Source organism: Leucopleurus acutus (genome assembly GCF_964270905.1).
Source record: "Leucopleurus acutus genome assembly, chromosome: 3".
Taxonomy (NCBI): Eukaryota; Metazoa; Chordata; class Mammalia; order Artiodactyla; family Delphinidae; genus Leucopleurus; species Leucopleurus acutus.
In genome coordinates this window covers 38,249,198-38,268,637 of record NC_139145.1, presented here as the reverse complement: position 1 = coordinate 38,268,637, position 19,440 = coordinate 38,249,198, and the positions used below count along the sequence as shown (strand labels likewise).

At 37.7% G+C, this 19,440-nt stretch overlaps 1 protein-coding gene across 4 annotated transcripts in view; it reads left to right on the top strand.

The window, feature by feature from the left end:
• The window catches only part of GABRG2 (gamma-aminobutyric acid type A receptor subunit gamma2), a gene marked incomplete at both ends in the record, with an annotated part of 122,413 nt that extends 103,745 nt beyond the window's left edge, over positions 1 to 18,668 (top strand). For 3 of the 4 annotated variants that reach the window (XM_082835211.1, XM_082835209.1, XM_082835208.1), the window contains 4 exons: positions 9,187 to 9,339; positions 14,698 to 14,903; positions 16,930 to 16,953; positions 18,393 to 18,668. In XM_082835211.1, coding sequence (XP_082691337.1) covers positions 9,187 to 9,339; positions 14,698 to 14,903; positions 16,930 to 16,953; positions 18,393 to 18,668 — 659 coding nt within the window. The remainder of the gene's footprint in view (positions 1 to 9,186; positions 9,340 to 14,697; positions 14,904 to 16,929; positions 16,954 to 18,392) is intronic. The other variant, XM_082835210.1, reaches the window with a different exon arrangement.
• Between the last annotated feature and the right edge of the window lie 772 nt (positions 18,669 to 19,440).

Sequence of the window (19,440 nt, the reverse complement as noted above, 5' to 3'; positions counted from 1 at the left end):
CTAGCATGTACCTCAGGTTGACTGGAAGTAAATGACTGCTATCTTTCTCAGGATTTCTCAGATTTTCACTGATACCTCCATTAAGCCAGTCTAATTTTCTTATCAAAGTTGACAGACAGATATTACTCTAGTATGGTGTGTGTTTCTTATTGGTATCTCTTTTCTGAGCTATTAAAAATATTTCCAGTCAGCAACTTGAAGCCAGGAGAACTAAGTGGAATATGAATTCACATTTTAAAATTTTACCTGAAATGAGACTTCTCAAAGAGCAACATTGTGAGATCTGGTGGTATCACTGTAATATGCTACATAAGGAGTAACCACACATAAAAGGATATTTTGTTACCTTTCAATACCAAGCCATGTTGCTATGTAATTAGTCTGTACTTCAGAGTCCAAGTTGAACAGAAAAGAGTATGCAATTTTTGTGACATAAATTTGTGAACTATATTAAAATGATATGTTCATATAAACAAGAACAAGGCTGACTTCTTAACTATTGTTCCTGACAGTTGCAGGTAGCCTTTTAACAGACGCTAACAATAACAACAACAAAAATCACTGAACAGGAAGCTGCATGTACCACTCATCTATACACTGTCTCTGAAAGGTGACAAAACACGTTCCCTACCATTAGAAAATATGGTTTTTCACCACAGCCCTAGTGATAGGTGTGATTATCCCTATTTTACTGGGAGAATTTGAACAATTTACCCAAATCCCTGCACCTTGTTAATGACATCACTAATACTTGAATTCTCAGACTGGATCCTGTATATTTTCCACTACAGTGAACTACTCTGCCCTTATGTAAAACATGTTTTAGTATCTAGTCAGATGTTTGTAAGAGTTAAGTTTAAATACACTGGGACGTTGCATTTCTTTTGAATGGATCAAAGTAGCAAATGCATTCATTTGTATCTTCACCTTTAGATTTCTGAGCCAGAGTTGTTTTATTTATATAAATCCCAAGGTGGATTCATTTGCTACAGTGTGGGAATTTGATGATGGGCTCAAAATTACAAAAGCCTCATTGAGCTAAGAATCAGTGGTGGCTTTTTCAGAGGGTAAGGAAGATCTTGAAGCCATTACACTAATACAAAGAGCGTTCTAGGGTTTCCCTGGTGGCGCAGTGGTTGAGAGTCCTCCTGCCGATGCAGGGGACACGGGTTCGTGCCCCGGTCCAGGAGGATCCCACATGCCGCGGAGCGGCTGGGTCCATGAGCCGTGGCCGCTGGGCCTGCGTGTCTGGAGCCTGTGCTCCGCAGTGGGAGAGGCCACAGCAGTGAGAGGCCCACGTACCGCAAAAAAAAAAAAAAAAAAGTGTTCTAGAAAAGAGTGCAGAGAACTGAGATCTTAGCAAATACCTAGGTCCTGTTTGAACCTAGAGAAAACCACTATCTGGAGGCTTTGCCAATATTGAATTTCCTTTCATCTAGAGCTGTTCTCCAAGAGGAAAATTCTAGAATGGTGGTTAGGCTGGCATTCTAGACAAATGAATTTCAATCCTCCTAAAAGTAACAGGTCTATTATATAAGGTTTAAGAACAAATGAGAGGAATTTTTCTTGTTATGATTGGGGCCCCCAGTCATCCATACCAGCTTTCTATATTAACCCCATTCAGTAACTGCTCAACTCTCTGCTTTTTTGCTTTTTCTCCATGATCCTTACCACTGGCTCAAAATGGGCAGGCTGTTTACTACAAAAAGAGTACTGGTTTGGGAGGCAGGAGTCTTGGGTCTGCCACTCTGTGTCCTTGGATAAAACACCTGTCTTTTTCAATGGGTCTCAATTGTTGAACCTTGAAGAGGATAGACTTGATTGTATAAATGCTAGGACCCTTTCTAACTTTCTCTTTTGAATGTTTAGTAGCACTTCTATGCTTGTATGTGCCAGAATGGTGTTAATTATATTCCACAGATTACACTACTTTGTAATCGTAACGGACATTAATAGGCCTTTTACTGTGTGCCAGGAATTTACCAGGCACGTTATATATCTTAACTCTTTTTATGGTCATGATAACCCTATGAGGTATATTCTCTTATCATCCCTACCTTACAGATAAGGAAGAGAGTTAAGGCACTTGCCTAAAATCATACAACCAGTGAGTGACAGGACTAGACCTTTAGAACCCAGCCTGACACCACAGTCCTTGCAGTGGACACTTTTGATATCCCCTCCTTCCCATTACCTTTTCTGAGCTGGTGCGCCCATTGCTCGGGTGCTGCAAGGGTTGGCTGCTAGCAGCTCATGACTGTCCGCTTCTCTGGAGAACTGCCTTTGACCAGCCTAAAGCCATATGAACTAGGAGATTAAGACCACCCCACCTTAGCCTGTGGAGTACAAATGACTGCTGCTCTGGCCTCAGGGTGGCACTAACTCTGTGGCGCAGTTTGTTCCAGAACCTCCTGGAAGCTCTCCTCCTCAGGCTGAAGCAAATCCATGCTTAGGTTTTTTCTGCTGCCCTTGCCTGCTTCCCTCACTCCCCATTTTCTAACAGCTAAACCCCAACAAGTCACCCTTGCAGGAATTCTGGACTCCACCTTGGCTTCTAACTTGAAGCAGCTCCTGTTCTTCAAGACAAATCTGTGCTCCCTTTCCTCAGTGCAGACAGTCACAGGGAGTTTTGAAAAGATAGATTTAGCCTGGAAAATAATTATAAATTACACTTTTTATTTTTCATTGTATTCTCCCCAATTGCTATTTTGTTCTTTTTTCATTACATTTGTTCTTTTCATTTTCTTTTTTCATTACATTTGTTCTTTTTTCATTTCATTTGTTGAACAAACAACAGATGAAATAATAATGGTGAAGTTTTGAAATGAAAGCACACGTATTAGACTTAACGTGGAAGACTGTGATGGCTTTTTCAGCCCTTTGTCCTCTTCCTTCCCTAATTGCATCTAGCTGAGACGCTCAAATCATCAATCGATTCTTTAATAAGCCGGAATGGTGCAGCCACTCTGATGCAGCTGATTTTTCTTCTTTTTTTTCTTCTTGGCAAGCAGCTAAGACTACTAACAGCTCACTGTGTCCTTATATCCACATCTTTGGGGATTAAGTTCAGCAAGGTATCCAGTAAAAAATATTTCCAGAAGCAATAATTTCTAAAGTAACGTTTAATATTTTAAAAGCCCATGTTGATCTCTGCCTTGGTCTTAAATGCTTTGGGTGTACAGTTCATCTGGAATTTTTTTTCATGGCCATCTGAGCTACAGCATTTATTCATTTAACAAATAATTGTTGAATTCCTTCTGTGTACCAGGCACTGTACTAGATGCTGAGAATGAACTAGTGAGCTAAATAGCTATAGCTACTTCTGTCATGGAGCCCATGGGTTAATTATAGTCTAAAATGTAATTCAATATTCATACCAATCATATACTTCCAATTAAGATCAGCTCTATGAGAGTCCTGTGGTGCTATGAGATCTTACTGAGAACATCTGATCGAATAATGGCTTCTCTGATGATGGGATACATTAATGGGCATCTGAAGAAAGAATGGAGTTAAGTAGAGATGGGGATATTAGACTTTGAGCTGAGGGAATCAGCATGTGAAAAGACCCTAACGTGAGAGGTAGCAGAGAGCATTTAAGGAACTGCAAGAACCCCAGCTGGAGTGTAAAGAAATACTATTTAAGATGAAGCTGGAGAATAGTCAGGGAAAAGACGACACGAAGTCTTACAGGACAAGTTAAAGACTTTTAATGTGTCCTGATATCAGTGGACAATAGTGGAAGGGTTTGGAGGTATATGTATATGACATGATTGGAGGTGTGGAAAGTATTTCAGAAATTGGAGACAACATAGGCAAATGAGGACAAAAGAATGAACAGGACCTCTCGGGAGAGCAGAAGGTAAATCAGGTTGGGTGGGCATAAAGTGGAGAGATTACAAATGGTGTGAGACACAGCTGGGATGGATCATTGTGGACCAGGGCAAAATGGACTAGAATCACGTGTTGAGTAGAATGGATTTTATTCTGAAAAACTTGAAGGGAATGGCATGAGCATAAATGCATTCTAGAAGGATTAGCTTAGACCAGCATTGTCCAATTGAGCTTTCTATAATTTAGTAACTTTTATAATTTTATATATAAATATATAAATAGCTGTTAAGCACTTGAAGTGTGGCTTGATCAACTGAGGAAATAGAATTTAAAATTTTTTTTAGTTTTCAATTTTACTTAAGATGGATACCACTTAGCACAGGTCTAGTCACAGTATGGGGTATATGTGTGCAGGGTGTGCTGGTGTAGGGGGCAGCTGGAAGGTTGGAATGAGGAAAAGGATTGAAGAGATAAGTTGGGAATCTGGGAGAGATATGATGCCAGGAAGAATAAAGACAGGAAAATCATAGAAGCATGAAATGAAAATATTTACTTTGTCTAGGGCTTAGAGAACATGAAGGGAATAATGAGAGGGAGAGAAACCTAGATTAAACTCAAATTACAGACAGCCTTGCATGCCACACTAAGGAGTTTGGACTTTCTGTGAAGAGAAGCATGGATCTCTAAACGTTTGGGAAGATTGACATTTAAGCAGAACTTTCAAAAATGTGCTTGGCCAGAAACTTCATCTAATCAGGGTATGTAAGATAAATTAGCATCTGTGTGTTTTATTAGAGTCCTTGTGCCTTGGAGTAGTGACACTATATTCATATGTCTTTCTTAGCCTGAGGACTCCCTCATGGCAAGGATTACAGTTTAGCTATTTTGCCCTCTCTTGACCTCCAAGGACCCAGTTGCCAGAAAAACGTTGAATGTAATTCCAGAAGAGCTGAGAGCCTGAGCCATGACTGGGAATGGTTGGCGAGTGACAGATGCAGAAACACTTGGGAGTGACATGCATAGACGTTAGCAGCTGATTGAATTTGAAAGCCTTTCCTCTCCCACAATGCTCTAGGTGCATAAGGTCAGGGATTGGGATTCTGCCCAAGGACTGGGTATTCTGCTCATACTTTTGGGCACGGAGCAAATCTTGAAAACAACTTGGTGCCAATTGAAAGGCAATATTTAATAAACTTTTTTTTTTGCAGTGTTTATTCCAAATATCTAGAAGTAAAATATATTATGTGCTTCCAGATTACCTTCCAGCTTACGTCAGTGTACACCCCTACCAAGAGTGTGTAGCTCTGTTCTCTGTCCATGTTTTGTCAGTACTAGAAATTACCCGTTTATTTTTTTCCCTGATATGATAGGCTAAGAATGAAATACTATGATTTTACTTGGCATTTCACTGATCACTACTGAAGTTGAGAATCTTTTCTTGTATTTAGTATCTATGAATTGTCCATTCATTTTTTCCAGCCTAGTTAAAAATGTGGGTCTCTTTCTCAATAATTAAGAGCATTACTTATGTATAAGTGATATTAGCCTTTGATTTCTTATTTATTTGGGAAATATTTTATTCAAATGTGGTATTTTGACTTCTAAAATGATTTAAAGGAAAAATACCTATAATACAGAAGTTCTAAGTTTTACATGGTAAACCTGTAATTTTTTTCTCCTTTATGTTTGTTTTATGGTGTACTTGACAAAGCCTTTTCCACACTAAGGTTATGAAGATGTTCTATTATATTTTTTCCTTAAGTAGTATTTATATTCATGCTTAAATCTGAATCTTCAGTAGATCTTAAATTTATTGTTGTGTGTTAGGTGAGGTACAGATCTAATTTCAGAAAACACTTTTCCTAAATGAAGTTGTAGCCAACAAACTCTCCTGCCTGCCTGTGGGCAAAACCAGCCCTGTGGAATTATGCCTCAGATTCAATGAGGAGTGATAAAGGAAGATCTATTGCATTGTCTCAATACATCTCTCTCTCTCTGTCTCTCTGAGTTGTAGTAAGAGACAAAATAATCTTGTTCTCATTTAATCCATTTAATTTAGAATCAGTCTGTGAGACTCCATCGGTCTGTATCTCCACATTACCTTACATAGTGCTCTTTGCATAAAAATGATTAAAATATTTGTTGACAAATAAAAAAGAAACTGGAGAAAGGAATGTAAGGAAGAGAATATTAACACTAATTATGCCTTCAACTTAACCTGGTGGGGAATATATACTCTATTCAACTATATTTAAGTAGAGTAAGAAACTTGGAAGAGGAACAAAGTAGTTTTAGTTTTTTCAGCATCCTGACAAAACGTTTAGGAGGTTTAAAGATAGTATTTGCAAACCATACAGCCCAGTGTCTGCACATAGTAGGTCCTCCTTCCTGGTAAACAGAAAATAGTTATTATTTCAGGCATTCACTGGAGGGGACGATGTCTCTATCATGGACTCTTTAAGTTTTTAAGAGGAGATAGCTTCATGTATGAAATAAGAGCCTAACCACTCCAACAAATCTGAATTTTAAAGCTTTCAAATGGTTAACATCACAACTAAAAAAATAATAACTGAAGTTCATTATTCACTAATGTTGCTGTCTTCCCAAAACTAGACATAAGAATCTTACAAAAAATGAAAACTGAACAGTAATGGGTGTTATTCAACTTATATCTCTTCTCTACTCAGTCACAGCCTCTGTGTGTTCTAAATTAGGACAAAAACAGGGAACCAAACTAATTTATAAAATGCTATGACTTTAAATATCATATGTTAGAATAAATCAATAGAATAAATTTGAAGTGGCTGAAATAACCACCTTTGACTTTAATCCTTTTGGGCTTGGGGAAATCACTGATGTGGCACTTTCAAGAGATTTGATTTTATAGGGTTCTCAGCCAGAGAGTTTTTAAAAATACAGAAAGTGATAGAGCCTTGGATATGACAGGCATCAGGCTGTCACTGTGAAGCTGCCTTGCTTTTAAATGGCCTGTTCCCAAGTTTGAATCCATAATCTAGTGACAGAAAAGCTTTGGATTTGCTGGCAAAGATGAAAGATGCTCAGAAGCTATTACCTTAAAATAGAAATTGATAGATAAATAGGCTGTAGAAGTTTAGATTCTGACCTGAAGGGAAGTGGAGAATTAAATTGAGATAATTATCTGTTCACTTGAGGCAAAATTAAAGTTCACCTTTAAAAAGAGTCAGATCATTAATGCCAAAGTGTAGATTCTCATTCACTTACATGATAAGGAGTAAAAAAGGAGTTACTAAAATTGTCTAGATTTATCTAAAATACTATAATTCATAAAGTTTCATTTAAAAACATGTTTAAAATACGCAGAGTATTCTCAAGGGCTTGGAAAATAGGGAGAAAAAGTGCCCCTGAATATTAGTATTTAAAAAGAAAACGTCTCTTTCTTTGTGTTTCCTATGTAGAATAAGAAACTTGAATTCGCCTCTGGTATTGTGATCAAAGAAACAGGAAAGAAAAAGATAGATATTAATAGGGATCATCTCAAGTTAAATGTCTTTATTTCTCAATCATCGCCTGCGTCTGTTATATTCTAAATTAGAACAAAACAAAGACCAAACAAGTTTATGAAATGCTATGACTTTAAATAGCTTAAGTCCAAATAAATCAACACAGAGAAGCATCATCTCAGGGAACTAACCAAAATCTAGTTATGCTCAGTAAGAAAATTCCTACCTTTAACTTTTCAGGGATAATTGCTAAATAATGGCTAATCACTGCTCTTGGACAGGGAACCAATATTCCCATGGGAGCCTAATTCCCTAATTAGTGTCTGGGTCACTAATGTTGCCTTAACCAGGATACTGAATTAGACAAGTGACAGTCCATCAGTCCACCGAAGGGCAGTATTAGGATGTATTCATAACCCCACTTAGGAAACACTGCAGGGTTAGAGGAGTCTTTACTCCCTTGACGAGTACCCAGTGAAGGGTTTTCTATCTCAGCAGCTTAGAAGGGTGTGGAGTGAAGCTTGAGAGGGGGAAGGAAGAAGTGGACTAGGTAGTAAAAATCCACCCAGCTAAGTCAGTCTTCTCCCCATGAAGCTTCTAAAGCGCCTTATTTTCGAATCAGATCTAAATCATCTAAGTAAGTAGAGAAACACAGACATGAAGCCAAGTAATTCAACTAAAACACATGATTTGGATTTCATTGTCCGTGCATTTTAGGACAAATCACAATTTAGTAAAGACAAAAGAAGCAACATTTGAAAAGTGGTCTCATGTTTTGCCTCACATTGGGAGAGCGTATATAGTCTTTGAAACTGATGTTGTCAAACAGTACTATAAAGAAGCATAAATATATAGTAACTGGGATATGTCTCTATAGTATATTTTCTAACTTCAAAAATTAAAATTTTGTAAAATTTCACTTGGAATCATACAAAATGAAAGACATGGAATTTTAAAAACAATGCATGCATCATGATTTTAACGAATCAGAGACTTGGGATTATGTCACATTACATTGTTCTCATGCATAGCTGTACGGTCGTTCTTGGATTCCTTGATTACTCTCTGTATTATTTACATAAACTCCTTCGTAACCCAAATGTTCCAGAATACAACTTCTTGATTTTTGTTTCTTTCTCTATATTTAAATATATTCATTCATTTAATCATTTACTCAACAAATGTTACTGAATGCCTATTTGGAATCAAGCAGGATGCTAAGTACTGATAGGGCAATGATGGGCTAGAGGAGGCACAGTCTGTGGACTCATGAAGATGAAGTCTAATAGGTGGGACAGATATTACAAAAATAACCACACGAATGAATAAAAATTACAAACTGAAGTTAACTGCTATGAAGGAAAATCACAGGATTCAACGGATATATGAGAAAATGACTCAGCACAGAAATGTGGTTATAAACTGAGTAAAACAGTCATTTATTAGTACCAGGTACCAGGATATTTCTCTCTGGTTTGTATGGAGAAAGGTCCTGAGAGCAAGAGGAAATTGTTACAAACCTTAGGATTCACCGCAGGCAGGCGAGAAAGGCACAGAGCAGAAACACTGTTTCTTTCCCTCTCCACCAAACAAAAAATTTCACATTGTGTGTATTAAGTAGGCAGAGAAGGCAATGTCAAAAATCACACGAAAGAAGAAAATACGAGCAACGTGCTCAAAAATGTTTCCTTCCATCAGTAATCACATTGCTTCTGAAAGGATCAGAATTCAGCACAGGTTGTTGTTTCTGTTCTTAAGGCAGGTGGGTTAAAATTTTCAAGCGCACATACGAGTTATATACATGCTTACTTTCAAACACTTTACAATTTTGTTAAGGGTTTTTTCATGGTCTATCTTTGTTCTGTTCCAGGGGATTACGTGGTCATGACTGTCTATTTTGACCTGAGCAGAAGAATGGGATACTTCACCATCCAGACCTACATCCCCTGCACACTCATCGTTGTCCTATCCTGGGTGTCTTTCTGGATCAATAAGGATGCCGTTCCAGCCAGAACTTCTTTAGGTGAGACACAGTTCTTTGTGTTGTACTATCCCAAGGTAAGTACCAAATATGACTAATCTTTATTCCCCTTTAAAAACTGACTTGCTTTTAATTCAGTCATCAATTACATAGAAATGCCATTTGTTTCATTTTAAAGAAAACTAGCATATTACAAAAAAGAAGCAGTGTATAAAGTTTCCTAGTTTTGTTTTGCTAAATTACCTCCATAGGCTTTCTTCAGTAAGTTTTTAAGTAATTTAAATTAACTTGGGGGGGAAAAAAGAAACCTTTTCTTTTCAGTAGATTTTTTTGTTTTGATCTCGGGGCAGTAGTACACTAGAGCTGCTCACACCAGCTCATGAGAGCTGATTGTGTTTATCTTTTCCCCACGTTGTGTTCAGTGATGCCACATTGGTAGTGAAATCAACCATGGTGAAAATATTAACAACATGGAAATAGGCAAACACTAAAACTCAGGGGCACCTTTTCTCTAGGGAATCAATTGTTACACATTTACTAGCACACCACTGGCTATTGATTAATTTCAACATGCATAATTATTGTGACATTTGAAGACATACACACACAGTAATTGGCTCCTTATAGAAGAACCATTGAAAAGATTATTTGGGGGAAAACATAATTACCTGTGAAATTCTGGGACCCCTCTCTCCACTTTTAATATTATTTGCAGTTTGCTCGATCTCTTGTGGTGATATCTGTCTTGGAGTTTCACATCTTTTTCCTCACACAAGGAAAGAGGACTCACGTAGATTACGACAAAGCCACAGACTCACAGGGACATTGGAGTCTAGGCCCATGAATAAAATTCTCATACTACATAAAATTTCCTAAAGACTTAACTAAAATTACTGAAAAATGAATTATAAAACCACTGTCCTCTTTTGTCATCTGTATGAAAACTAGAACCATATTTCTTGCTCACTCTTTGACTAGAGAGGCAGTGTCATGTAATAGTTAAGAGCTTGGATTTTGAAGTCCAGAGAATCTGGATTTCAACCCACACATATGGTATGGCCTTGGATATACCCTTTAGTCTCTACAAATCACATTTTACTCACATGTGAAACATACATCATTTCCTGTACCTAACTGTGGGGTTTTATTAGGTGAAATTAGGTATTCCATGCAAAGTTCACAAGGCATAGTAGGGCCTCAGAAATGTTAGCATTTATAGTCATTTTCTGACAAAGTGATCTGTACGACGTTATTAAAACTGAGGGCAGAAATGATTACTGGGAAAAAAAGACATCATTTGCATTTTTGTTCTCCTCCAAACCTAATTTAGTCTCCCATCTGTTTCAAAATAAAGTTATTTTGAGTTTTTCTGTTATATGAGGTACTTTATGTTACAGGCTCTACTTAACAATTATAATGTCCTGTCTAATGCTACATGCTAAGACAAACCCAAAATGTGCTGAGTCTATTCCTTAAGGACTATTACCTGTGATTGTGAGTAGTGTACTGCATTACATGCTTATATGTCTGTTGCATCAGAATGTAAATGTCTTTTTCACTCCCAGTATAGTGCCTGGCACATGGCTGGTACCTCAGTGATTATTCAAGGAATGTATGCACTTATGAATGGATGGAAAAAATGCACTGATGCATTCCAATCTACCCATTCCAAAAATATTTTAAGGGAAGGATTTTAGATCAATCTATTCTCTTGAAGTCTAGTTCCTGCTGGTCAAAATCCCTCTTAAGACCACTCTAGTAGCTCCTTTCCACCACCTATTCAATGAGTGCTCACTGGCACAAGTCCATGGTGGGAGAAGGGATCAAGGTGAGTGGGCTGAGGAACAAGGGACGGGTCCCCAAGCAAATAGCAGGTAGGTGCTCCTCTTATTTGTTGATCATTTACTATAAGTCAGGCGTCTTCAACATGGTCCCCATGCTTTTTCTACTCTTCACAACAGCCTCACATAGCAGTTGTAATGATAATAAAGGTTATTATTACACTTTTAGAGCTAAGGAAGCAGAGGAACCTTACTAAGGAACCTTACTAACCTTAGTAAGGTTAAATGACATTTACAAGGTCACACAGCCAGCAGACAGCAGATCTGTACCTTGGCTGATGGACACCTAGATTTGCTCTGGGTGAGACCTTGTTGAAGGCCAGTCGTGGGAAAAGGTAGGGTGCTGAGCTGAGCTGGTTTCTCTGTTTTAGCTTTGCTGTCTCACTTCTTTAGATCAGTGCTTCTTAGATTTAACTGTACATTTAACTCAGTAGGGGGCCTTCAAGAGTACAGCTGCCATAGTCCAACCTGAAGAGATGCTTATTTAATTTGTTGACAGCATGGGCTGGGTGTCAGGATTAAAAGAAAAACAAAATTTCCCAGGTGATTCTAATGTGTGATCAGGTTTAAGAACACTGACCTAGATTTCACTGAGTCCAATTGCCTTTTCCAGTGTTTACAATCAAGAGTTGAACCAGATGACATTAAACACCTGTGAACTTCAAGTTTATTGCCATTGAAAAGTTAGAGAGCCAAGTTATTTGATGAGTGAGATAAATATACCCATGTGGCTCAGAGACTGACTGCTTTCTAAACTCAGATCACCACAGAATGGGGAGTATTCGTTTTGGAACTTATAACACTTGAGTATAGTTTGGTACACAAGCGGTAGCTGGTGAGGTTTAACCATGATGTAAGGATGATGGATGAAACAAGGACAATACGAATTGGTATTTTTCCCCCAAGTTATGAGGTAAGGTAACAGGCCTGAAGAGCTTACTTCATGCCAAAGCTGGAGGAATGGAAAGAAAGAAGCTATGGATCTTTTTCATGTACCTCAGGTAAGAGAACTCTAATTTCTTTGCTTAGCAAAAGTAGGCTTAAACACATTAAAAACAAACACAAAAACCACATCAGGCTATCTTGTTGTTGGTTGGCAAATCACTTAAAACTACCATTTGTCTATTCTTCATTGTTCTCTTCTCTGCGGCTCCAGGCAGACCTGAAAATATCTTGAAGCATTTTTTTAAGATTCTTCTTTTACATGGCTGTGATGAACTTCCATGTAGCCTAATAATATGAGACAGGCCACATTGTCTTAAGTGAACTTAATGAGACAGGCCATATTGTCTTAAGTGAACTTATCCATGGTATCTACTGTGAATACTGACATTTTCACTTCTCATAGGTCATATGTGGTTTGAGGCCTGAATGTGAAGACCAAAGTGCCAATTTAGTTTTGAAATTCCCCCACAAAAACATCAGCTGTGATTAGGTATAATCAAAAACTTCTACATGAATTAACGTATAGACAACCTAAGTGAAGCTTTTTTTTAGTTTGAGAAGCAGATCTTTCTTCTCTAAAATAAATGATAATAACACCTTCTATTTATTGAGACTTTACTAGGAATTGTCACTCTATGTGCCTTATTTAATTGAGTCTTCCCAAGAGCCTTAGGGAGTTCCCACAGTCACTACCATCCCCAGTTTGTAATTGAGAAACTTGCCCATTCTTATGTTTCCTTCATGACAACATGGAAGACCCACACATCTACATCATATCCCAAATTAGGAATTTACAATAGCTCCCAGAACAAAGATAGACCATGAAAACCCTTAACAAAATTGGAAAGTGTTTGAAAGTAAGCATGTATATAACTCGTATGTGCACTTGAAAGTTTTAACCCACCTGCCTTAAGAACAAAAACATCCTGCATATTATGGACCTATTTATAGAGAGGAAATACAACAATGTGGTTCAGAGCATTGCGTTTAAAGTCAGACTTGCTAGGCTTGTATGTCATCTCTATCACTTAACTAGTTTATTCCTTCTGTACTCAGGTTTTTTCACCTGCAACAAAACAAAACAAAACAAGGATAACAGTGCTTACGTCATTGTGAGGATTTTGTGGGATAATTAATTATACAAGTACTTAACATAGTACTTGGCCAAAGGAAGAGATTCTTAAGTGTTAGTTTTAATTGCACAGAACAGTATCTATCTCCCCCAAGCCATCAATGTGTATTCCTATTTTCAAATGTAGGTTGAGTCTCTAGTCTTTCATACATACACTATTCTTCAATTGTTTTATTTATTCATTTGATATTTATTGAGTCCTAGCACTATACTCACTATGAGATTACAATGGACATCAAGATATATTTCTTATCTGTTGTCACAAAGTATATAGACTAGACAGGGAGATGGATGACTCCACGATCACTAACAGATGCAGAAATTTAGACTGTTGAAGTGACTTAAGTTCCTATAACTGGAGCTATAACCTATGCAGATACTGAATCTGTGTTGCCTTTATTATAATGAACATAGCTGTTACAGAAGGTAAGCCCCTGACCCTTCCCCTGTAGATACATACAGGTTGTCTTAATTTTGTTCTTTGTTATTAAACAGTTATTGGGGAGGACTTGTTTGCTTGGGCACTGTTGCACAAGGGGGAAAAGGAGTGTTTTGAAATCAGACATTTAATTTTTGTGTTTAAATCCTTCTGCTACTTTACCATCTGACATGGCACTGGTCCTTTAGCCTCCTTTTCCTCAACTATAAAATCAAAATGAAAATATCTGCTGTAAAGATTCAAAGGGAGAATGCACGTAAAATGCTTATCAGAGTGCCTGGCATGAGGAAGTTTTCAGTAAATATTAGTTATGATATTACTTCTGAGATACCTATTTTCATCACAAATAGCCTCTAAAGAATTTACCCATCAGAACATGTCAGTCGTACACAACGCACCTCCTCTATTTAATACTTTTAAATGACTTCTCCTTGCACTTTGAATAAAATGCAAACTCCTGTGCATGCTCTGCATGATTGAACTTCGACTTCCCCAGCATCACCATGATTTCCCCGCCCATCCCCAGAAGCCAGGTATTTTAAAAATTCAAAAACAGGTAAGGTTTCCCTTCCTCAGAACCTCCCTTTAATTTATTTAGTGCTAATAGCCAAAAGGTTGGTTTCTTCTAATTTTTTAAGCTTCGCCTCAAATATCACCTCCTCAAAGAGGCCTTCCATCTAAGTAAGTTCTCATCATCCCTGCTCTTCTGCATGGCACGTACCATAATTTGTAATTATACTTTTCTTTGCTTACTTGATCCATGGTGGTGTCTTTCGCTGAAATACGAGGGACATGTGGGCAGGGACCATGTCTATTTTATTTCTCAGCACATTTTCAGCACGTTTCTCAGCACATACGGTAGATGATACGTAGTAGGCGGGCAATACACATCTGTGAACTGAGTGAATGAATCTGGGTTACACCTCCTTTCCCAATACTGAGGTTGCTCCTCAGAAGTCACAAAACACGTCTGGTTTTATTAGTGACAGTTATCCACCTTGCTGGTGTGGTCACATGATCTGTTTTGTTGTGTCTTCCTGCAGGCATTACCACTGTCTTGACGATGACTACCCTCAGCACCATTGCCCGGAAGTCGCTCCCCAAGGTCTCCTATGTCACGGCAATGGATCTCTTCGTATCTGTTTGCTTCATCTTTGTCTTCTCTGCTTTGGTGGAGTACGGCACCCTGCATTATTTTGTCAGCAACCGGAAACCAAGCAAGGACAAAGACAAAAAGAAGAAAAACCCTGTATGTATCATTTCTTATTGGGACCTTTGACATTTGTATGCACAGAGATCACCTGGTTTTGTTTTGGTTTGGTCTTGCTTAGCCTGTCTGCAGTCTATCCACACTTTGGGCTGCAAGATGAAAAGGGACTGTGTGGGTTTGGCCAGGCCATAAGGATTCATTAAGGTCATCAGTTACTTGGGAGAGACCTGATTCACTAAGGCAGACTCTTGCTCTATTTCATTGGGAGTATAACCATGGCTGAACAATGCATTCATCTTCTAGTAGCTTGTTATTTTAGGTTTCATTGATTTTTATCTTTCTGCCTCTTAACTAATATTTTTAAATTATTGATGTTTTAACTTAAATTTTTCATCCAATGATTTCCAATAGGAAGCCACAAGGTTCTTAAAGTTTCAGGGATCACCACACTGCTGCAAATAATGTGTGTGTGTGTCTGTGTGTGTGTGTGTGTGCACTGCCAGAGGACTTCTATTGGTTTTATAGTTAAAATGTATTTTTTTAGCCTCCCTTTTTTATTTTCTCATATATAAAATGAGTATTACAAAAAATATATCTTATGAGGCTGCTGTGAGGAATAAATGGGGTAATGGATGTAAAAAACATTACATAGTACTTTACAATTATATGATGGTGGTTGATGTTGATGATTTACGCAGTTACCAACCTGGATTGAGTTCAGTGACTTGGAAACAGGTAGGATGGCTTCACCTTGCCACCTAACTTTAAATAGAGTTGATGAAGCATAAATATAAATGCCTAAAGCAACTTTTATTATGGATGTTGAAAAGAGCATGTAGCTACCCGTTTGCCCACTTAAACACAGTGTTTGGTTCATAGGAGGCCCCATGAAAATTAGTCCATTTCCTTACAATACTGGGGCAAAGGAACTCCTGAATTTATAGCCTTTGCTGGTCTTCTGCTCTAAGGGCTATGAGGGTCATGATAGTGGCCAGCTTTCTGACCCACGGGCTTTGGGGAGCTGAATTATAACCACAGAATCTAGCTAATGCTAGACTGCATCCTGATGCATCTCCAGAAACCCAGGTGAAATTCTACAAATTGCACGTGTTTATTTGAATGTTAAGACATTATATAACAGGTGAAGAAGCATCATTATTCTTGATGATTAATGCAAAAGAAACTGTTATCTTTAATTGCCCAAATATTCACTATACTTTATGCAGCCCTTTCTTTCTCTGTCTGTATTGCCTCTCTTTACCTTTGCATTTTCTCTATCCTTAGTTTATTTTCCTTGTTGTGTTGTTTTTTGTTTTCTTCCCCTTCTTGACTTGCTATTTCATTTCCCCCCCAAAGATGGTTCTACAGACACTCAGCATTATTACCTGGCAGTAGAAACAGGGATGTGAGGACTGGCTTAGGACAAAGCCCTCTGGTCCTCTCTATTGTGGAGTGGATTTTGTTGCAGCGATACAAAACACTTGGATTCCTTAAGCCAGGGTCATGAGATGGCAGAAGAAAAGAAGGCAGAGGAGAAAGGGAATTGAAGAACCTGCAAAAATGAAATTACCTGAGAACTTCATGCATTTCCCCCTTTTAAGCCAATTAGATGATTTATCAGAACTATCAAGAGCCCAAGCTGTGAACGAGAAGCTGAAATTTCATTTTCCCATTTAATATGCCCTTGGGTTCATTGTGTCAGGGCTCTCCTAGTAAGGCCTCCTTGATGATAATTAGAAAATGAAATCAGTATTTCTGATCAGGGAAAACGGGCAATAGAAAGCTTCCTCACACGTGAACAAATACTGGCCTTTGCAGTTAGATCACTGTGGATTAATTTACTGGAGATTTCACTAGCAATCAATCACCAAATTTCATTGTCCAACTTTAGGCATATGCTTTATTCCAAGCTCAGAACTGTCCTTCTTTGTTTACAATTTCAGTTCATTTCACTTGCTATGCTTTCAAAATGTATTTTTAATTTATCTTATTTTGTCTCTCTTTTTTTTTTCTTCCTTTTTTCATTAAAAAAATGTGATTCTCTTTTCTGTCTACAAACCCAAAGCTTCTTCGGATGTTTTCCTTCAAGGTATAATGTTTTTTGGAATGGAAATTCACTGCATGCAACTGCTGAATTTGACTATTAATGCTTACATGGTGTTTTATTTATTTTTTATGAGCAGACATTTTAGCATTCCACTAGAGGTAACACATTTAAGATGGAGAAAGTTCTATAGATTTCTAGAATTGATTCAGCAACCCTACATTAATTCAGAGGTTTTGACCTAATGTGAGGCTAAAAATATCTGTAAGCTCTATGAGATGTCATTAGTAAAGTGGGCCTCTTTAAACGTCAAAGCCAAGAAGACTTACCCTCTCCTCTCAGATAAAAATGGAATCCAGTTTCACTGGTTGTACCTACCATGTCCCATATATACCATGTATGCCCTAAAATTTGACTCTGTAAATCCTAATTCAACAAAGGATTGTTTTTCAATAAGTACCTGCAATAATCTCCACTGACCTGAACTCTACCTGTCAGTTCTATAAAAATAATACAGTCTTTTTGAAATGCTTTAAGTTAAAACAAACACCCATCCCTCCCTTCCAGGGTGATCCAGGGGCCTTCGGCTCTACCATGCAATATTTAATGAGATTTCTATTCTCAGCTGGATTCTGATAGTTGATTCACAGACAATACGATTTGGATTTATATTACCCTAAAACTAACTCATCCAAATTAACATTAAATAAATGTTTGAGTTTTCTAGCAATTTTGTAATTGGTGCAGCAGAAAAGATTAGATTAACATTTAGTTAATTGGTACTAGTTTCTTCTCATGCCAGACAGAGTTTGATAGCTAGTAACATTTAAAAGAATTTTTCACTCACATGTAGGTTAATATTGCTGACATTCTGAAGCTTCTAAATGGCGAATGTTAGACAAAGTACTTATATATTCCATTAAAACATAAGTAAGTCATACCATTGTGGTATAAACTCAGGAAACTTCTACATTTATATATATCTTGACATTTTCTATTAAAAGCATTCAATACATTTGCTCAGTGTAATGGGGTTATAGTATTTGCCTATATAGATGAGCATGACACAAAATTTGATTTCAAAATTGACGCGTTTTTATTTCTCTGTTCTACTCATGTGCAACACCATTAAATGCCTTCATGTAACCAACCTCACATCTAATATTTACTAGAATAAGATTCCATGTAGTTGTGTGATTTAAATCTTTAAACTTTGAGTTCTTTTGGTGTTCAATCTTCTTGCTATAGCTATTAGCTTGGTGGTATTATTTTCAGCTGCACTGCTTAAGCTCAAAATTTGAACTCTGCAAATGTGCTATCCTTCTAAGTTCAATTTTACCATTGTAGATCATGATGTCATAGCAATTCCCTGAGTACTCATTTTCAGATTCATCATTCACATTGGTTGACACTGTGGAGAAATGGTCTAGGATTTAGCAAGTATAACTAACTCTGATCCCTCTCCTTCCCTACCCTTATCTCAGGCCCCTACCATTGATATCCGCCCACGATCAGCAACCATTCAAATGAATAATGCCACACACCTTCAAGAGAGAGATGAAGAATATGGGTATGAGTGTCTGGACGGCAAGGACTGTGCCAGTTTTTTCTGCTGTTTCGAAGACTGCCGAACAGGAGCTTGGAGACATGGGAGGATACACATCCGTATCGCCAAGATGGACTCCTATGCGCGGATCTTCTTCCCCACTGCCTTCTGCTTGTTCAATCTGGTTTACTGGGTTTCCTACCTTTACCTGTGAAGAGGTATGGGTGTTACTGATGTGGGTCTTACTCACTAAATCTCATGGAGAGAGAATGTCCTTTCTAAGTCCACTTATATAATCCCCTGAGTGGTTTATAATACTCTGAATTTGTTTCTATGTTCTAACCTGGTAAATTGTATTCATGTCATATGGTTTGCACCCAACTCTCCTGTGGTAAATAAGTGTAATTTGAGCTATACTGTTTGCTGTGTCTCAAACCTGCAAGGCCAAGTGAAATTAGAGCAGGAACATTGAAACCAAACAAGATTTTGTTTTCCACGACAGGAATTGCAATAGTGAAAGCCATGACTATTTACAGTGGTGGTATCCTTACTCAATTCAAAATACAATTAGATGCAAAAGATCCCAAACTGTATCCTCTGTTCATCTGGGGTCAAGTTGTGGTAAATTTGATCCCAATAGGAGATCTCCCTTATGTGAGAAAAATCACAACCTGCTTTAAATATAGGAGCCTACACTAGAAATCGATTTCATCTCCAGCCCAAGATATGAGGAAAATTTCCTCCACATCACATGTACAATGATGTAAATATTTCAGTAACGTAGAATGCTTCAAGTTTAATGCATGCATCTCTCTAGAGCCAAAACAAATGGATTGAAGTTAACATCATAAAGTATTTTATTCTGTGTCTTTGGGCGGTAAAAGAATCATGAATGTAATTATAAGGGTTTAGGGTTTGGAATTGGAGGGAGGAATTTTCTCTACCTTCTCCCTCATGCATGAAGATTCAAACATCTTATGTTTTCC